Source organism: Cibotium barometz, chromosome 5 (genome assembly GCF_041138505.1).
Source record: "Cibotium barometz isolate CiBa-2024 chromosome 5, ASM4113850v1, whole genome shotgun sequence".
NCBI lineage: Eukaryota > Viridiplantae > Streptophyta > Polypodiopsida > Cyatheales > Cibotiaceae > Cibotium > Cibotium barometz.
In genome coordinates, this window is record NC_141050.1 from 19518545 (window position 1) to 19524308 (window position 5764).

The 5764-nt window shown below is 42.6% G+C and overlaps 1 protein-coding gene across 2 annotated transcripts; it reads left to right on the top strand.

Moving 5' to 3' along the window:
• The first annotated feature begins 3378 nt into the window (after window positions 1-3378).
• Window positions 3379-5343, top strand: LOC147638171 (uncharacterized). 2 transcript variants are annotated; one of them, XM_086798099.1, is made up of 2 exons: window positions 3379-3529; window positions 3744-5343. In XM_086798099.1, the coding sequence occupies exon 2, from the start codon at window positions 3769-3771 to the stop codon at window positions 5098-5100; it is 1332 nt and encodes a 443-aa protein (XP_086654225.1). In that variant the 5' UTR covers window positions 3379-3529; window positions 3744-3768; the 3' UTR covers window positions 5101-5343. The 2 variants fall into 2 exon arrangements, with proteins under 2 accessions (XP_086654225.1, XP_086654224.1); XM_086798098.1 differs by having other exon boundaries at window positions 3750-5343.
• Window positions 5344-5764: the final 421 nt, after the last annotated feature.

The following is a 5764-nucleotide window of genomic DNA, read 5'->3' on the forward strand; positions in this document are numbered from 1 at the left end:
AGTGAGGTATGGATGGAGTGATGTAAGTGTCAATAGCCTCCTCAAGCTCCTCAAGGCTATGCTTCCACAAGGAAACCACTTGCCCAGAACAAGGAGTGATGCTTGCAAGGTACTATCTATATGGATTACAAGAGGATTGATGCATATTCAAATGATTATAGCTTATATAGAGGCATTTATGAGCACTCCACAGAATGTCCTCAATGTCAAGATATAGAAGTGACTTGCAAGGTGAGAAAGTGCCTCATAAGGTGTTGAGGCACTTCTCTATTATCCCTAGAATCCAACACATTTTTAGTTGTTCATCCATAGAGGAGATGATGACATGACATGCAAAAAATTGCTCAAGTGATGGCAAGATGAGGATCCCAATGGATTCATCGGCATTACAATATGTGGAGGCAAAGTGGTGTGAGCTCAAAAATCATCCTCGTTACTTACATCTTAGCTTAGATATGGATTGTGTCAACCCCTTTAGCATCAAATCCACATCGTGGTTTATGTGGCCAATTTTTTTTGGTCAACTACAATCTCCCCCCATGGTTGGCAATCAAGAAGGGGCATCCCTTTCTTGCTCATCTAGTACTGGGAAACATAAGGTGAAGAACATGGATGTGTACCTTGCACCACTCATCATAGATGAGTTCAAGGATCTTTGGAGGGGGATTGAAGTCTATGATGTGTCTCATTCTCTACATCAATGTGACACTATGGTGAAGGGGATTTTGGTGTGGACAATGGATGACTTTGCTGGGCAGATATTCCAAATGTTCAGGTACATTGCTTTCTTTTCTTATGTTTTTCATTCAATATGTGGTTATTTGTACTTTAATACAACAAGAATTTTAAATGGTAGACACAAACAATCATTCTATATTGTTTTTATATAGGGCTCACTATTCTACTAGTGGGTACATGGGTACCATGCATGTCCAATTTGTGGGCCCTCACTTGTATGAACATCCGTCAGGCATAAATAAGGTCATATATGATAAGAATAATTGCTTCTTTATCATCATCCATGGTATATTCCATGTGATGTGGAGCTATTTGTGATGAGAGCACACCAATGGAATGAGCATTGGAAGAGGGAAGAGAATCCACCACCCTGAGGAATGAGTCATCACTCACTCTTCTTTTGTCTACCATATTAGTGTGAGTTGAAGATAAACCATCTAATAGATCCCATACATATTTTTATGAATGTATCAAAAAAAATTTAAGATAATTTAAACTTCTCAAAGCTTGATAGAAAAGGGGAAAGAGAAGACTTTAAGGCAATCAACCGCCTTCCTCGTCCATGGCCATATGAGGATGAGAGTGGCTAGATGATCATTCCAAGCGCACCAATGGAGGCTCAAAAAGAAAAAGAAAGATAAGGTTAAGAGTGTGATAACCTCTTTTGGCACACCATGGGAGTTATGCATTCATTGAAGGGTGTATTCCAGAGAGAGAAAGAAGAAAGGGATGGAACAATGGTATGGCCCCAAGTGGCATAAGATGATGCAATTAAGTAATCTCACCTTCTCCTCATATACATATTCGTATATCCATGCTTACATATGTACATGCTCATCCTTTTATTGCATGTATAGTTCATCCTACCAATTGCTATTTTTGGATGTGGTGATAAGAATTTGAGATCAGCTAGCCACAATATGGGAGAAAGTGTGGGGTGTGAGCTTAACTTTAAGATTGTATTGATCCAATCTGTTGGTATGTGATTCCAATCACCCCGTGATCCACCCACATATTTCAACATGAAGAAGTCAAGGAGGAAGTGATGATGAAGATCATGAAAACCATGACAATGAGGAGGGTGTAGATCAAAGAGAGGAAGATGAAATAGGGCTTGACAATGGTGATGATGTAGTTGTAGACCCTGAGAATAATGATCTTGGATCGAATTTTCATTGATCTCTTACTTGAGCTAGACATTGATCATGATACTCATATAGATTTGCTACAAGATGGGATTGATGAAACATATTAGATACATTTGGAATCATTCAATAATTATAGTGGCCTCCTTATTTTTATATTTTTCAAGCTAACACGAGGAGGAAACCTTGCATAGAGAGACAAGCACCCTTTGTATGAGGGATGTTCATACTCTACACTACTGCCGCCGGCGAGCAAACTTGGAGCTATTAAACTTGAAAACCATCTATGGATGGAATGATGCAAGTGTCTTCTTAGGTAAGATAGCCTCATTCTATTCTCTTAAATAGAAAATGTCTCATGTTTTATAACCTCTCCTTGTAGATATTTTGACATATGATTTCTTATGTTATGTTGTAGGCTTCTCAAGAAGATTCTTCCCCCCCTCAAAATCTATTACCAGGCTCATGAGATGGGTATCGTAAAATGCTCTCTATGCTAGGCATGGATTATGCAAAAAATACATGCATGTCCCAATGATTGCATGTCCCAATGATTGCATGCTGTTTAGAGGGGTTAATAAAGATGCAAGTTCTATACCCCCATAGTAGCACGAGAGAGATGTATGAGAGGGTGCACATGTAGGTGCATACGTGTGTTGTGTGTGTATGCGAGAGAGATGTGCGAAACTACACACATGTACGCATACATATTTATATAGTATTCATCCTAACAAAATATATACACATCTCACACACCGAGGAGGAGTGTATTCATACATATAGTCACTCATATTCGAATATAAGCTCACAAGTTGGTACATAGTGCTTATTTTGAGGTGATTACTGAGTTTTATTTTTTTTACGTGTGGGCCCATGACTCGCGTATCTCGAGATAATGGTTTTTTGGGACTCGATGGACTGAGGGGAGCATGATGTAGGTGCATACGTGTGTTGTGTGTGTATGCGAGAGAGATGTGCGAAACTACACACATGTACGCATACATATTTATATAGTATTCATCCTAACAAAATATATGTATGAGAGGGTGCACATGTAGGTGCATACGTGTGTTGTGTGTATGCGAGAGAGATGTGCGAAACTACACACATGTACGCATACATATTTATATAGTATTCATCCTAACAAAATATATACACATCTCACACACCGAGGAGGAGTGTATTCATACATATAGTCACTCATATTCGAATATAAGCTCACAAGTTGGTACATAGTGCTTATTTTGAGGTGATTACTGAGTTTTATTTTTTTTACGTGTGGGCCCATGACTCGCGTATCTCGAGATAATGGTTTTTTGGGACTCGATGGACTGAGGGGAGCACGATCTATCACACATGGGTCGGTTGGAAAAAGCGAATAAAGAGGGATGGACTGAGGGGAGTACACATGGGTCGGTTGGAAAAAGAAGCGATCGAAGTGCACATGGGTCGGTTGAAAAAGAGCGAATTCGAAGACTTGCAGACCGGCACCTTTACGATTCAATCCACAAGGCTCAAGCCACTGTCCACCTCCTCTTCATTATATATCGCTTCCTCTTCTATGTAATTTGGTGGCCGGGAGATCCTCTTAATTCTGCTTCGTCTTCTTCTTCCCCAGCCTCTGATCAACATAGAAACGCCCTCTGGTTAATTATAATCCTTTCTCCTCGTCTCTTTTTCTCTCATGTATATTGCGTTAATGTTCAAGTATTTGTCTCTATGTCTCGATCGTCTAGAATCATGCGCAGTACTAAAATTGCAGTAACAAGATCCTAGGTTGCGCTTGTAACACTAATTCTCCTGCTGCTCTTATACGTAACCCTGGAGCTGACGTCGTTGCCGAATTATGCATGTGTGTAGGTGTAGGTACCATTAATCTCTCAATATGATCAGCGACGAGCAGCAGGCACAGTTCTACGAGAAGTCGTATCTTGCAGGGGCCATCAGTTTTGTGGTAGGCAGAAGAGAGGATTCAGGTGACCGTGACCCCATCCTGAGGCTTCATGAATGCTTGGCAACCATCTGTGTGAGCAAAAAGAGTGGAGAAGTTATCGCGTGCCATATTGCTGCTGCATCAGCTTCTGATCGCCGATCCAAGTTGCATTTGAGCAAGAACGATGCCTGGAAAAGTGAGGATCAGAAGCGCTACGTGGGTGACCTTCTCAAAATCTTCGGCGCGATGACCTCTCAAGGTGTAACTCAGACATTGAAAATGCAATTGCAGGATAAGATATACAACTACTGCCAGCAGAAAGTGCAGCACAGAATAAAGAAGCTGCTCACGACGATAGAAGCAGTGCAGAAAGATCTGCAGAAGCCGATAAAGGAGCTATTCCCACACGATGATGCGGCCAAGCTGAAAGAATTGGAGGCCAAAGTGAAGCTTCTGAAAGCCGATTTGAGCAGTCTGAGGGAAATTTTGGCGTCCACAAAGAGTACTCTTGCTCAGAAATCGGATAGCTGCAGGGAGTATGCTCGCAAATGGGACAGTGATGATCGATACAAGGGTGTGCTAGAGATAGTGATGGAAAAGTTCCCTTACATTGACAAGCGGCTACGGAAGGTGGCATCATACAGCAAGTCGATTGATGTGTTATCTGAGTGGGCAGCAGGGGGAGGCGAGTACAAGCAATACAAGGAGACATATCCTGTTCCGACTGTCACAGATGTAGTCTACAGCGAGCCTACTACAGTGATGACCGATCAAGTAATGAAGATCAAGGATTGGGAGATTGTGGCCAAAAAGTACTATCCTGATGACGCTACCCAGCAGAATCTGAGCAAGCTCAAGGACCTCAATCCATTTCTCAAAGCCATGAAACCTCCTAAGACCCTGTACCTCCACGCAGAGATGCACGTAGTGAAGGACCTGCTAGACAAGGCATCTGATGCCGATCGAGGCGCCAAGCAATACTACATAGGGATTTCCAAGCTCTGCTGCTACCTCTGCTACAACTGCATCCGCGCCGTGAACGAGCAGCGGAAACGTGAGCTCCACATCAACGTGAAGGGAACCCACAACAAGCTGTACAATACATGGCTTATCCCTTCCACGATCTCGCAGCAGGAGCTCCAGCCACTGGAGGGAAAAATAGACAGTGTTAATAAGGGCCAGCTCAGAGACCCTAAACAGCAGGAAAACGGAACCGATGAGAGTGCCCCCGTCAGTAGTCTGCTGCAGCTGCAGCCGCTTGCTGCGGCAGCTGCGCCCAAATAAATGCAGTGCCTCAAATCATGCTGCGATGCGAGACGCTCTAGAATCAATTTAAAATAAGGATCGATACCCACTAATTAATAGTTTGGATAAGACAGCAACATGGAATGCTCTTGCTGATCTTAGGTTTAAGGTTTCTCCTGTGAGTGCTTGATCTAGAGATCGGGTAGACGTCCGTCTTATATACTCTACCCTCTCACTGCAAGTTGCTATTTCAATAAATAATACGTTGTGTGCCCTTATTTACATTCAGCTCCCACAGTGCACTGCAGATTTCGTCTTGAGGTTCCACTGAACCGGAAACTTAGCAGAAAAAGGCATGTGATCTAGACTAATTTCTACATCGGATAAATTGCTATATGAGAGCTCACTTTCTTCTAATGGTTTCCCGATCAAAACCTGATTGATTGAGTGGTGTTTGTGGTGGTAAGACCGCCACATTGGAATCGATTGGTGGTATTGGTAAAACTAAAGGTTGCTTTTATACATACCCCACTGCCCATGTATGGGCGGCGGAGATTGCCTGCCCATGAATTATGGGCGGTGGATACCCCACCACATCAGCATGGGGGGCAGGCATAGGTATGGCGATGTGTAATGGGCCTTAGTTAAGGTCCAGAGAACCTATACATGGTCATATCGCGATTCTCTAAATGCAGGTAATGAT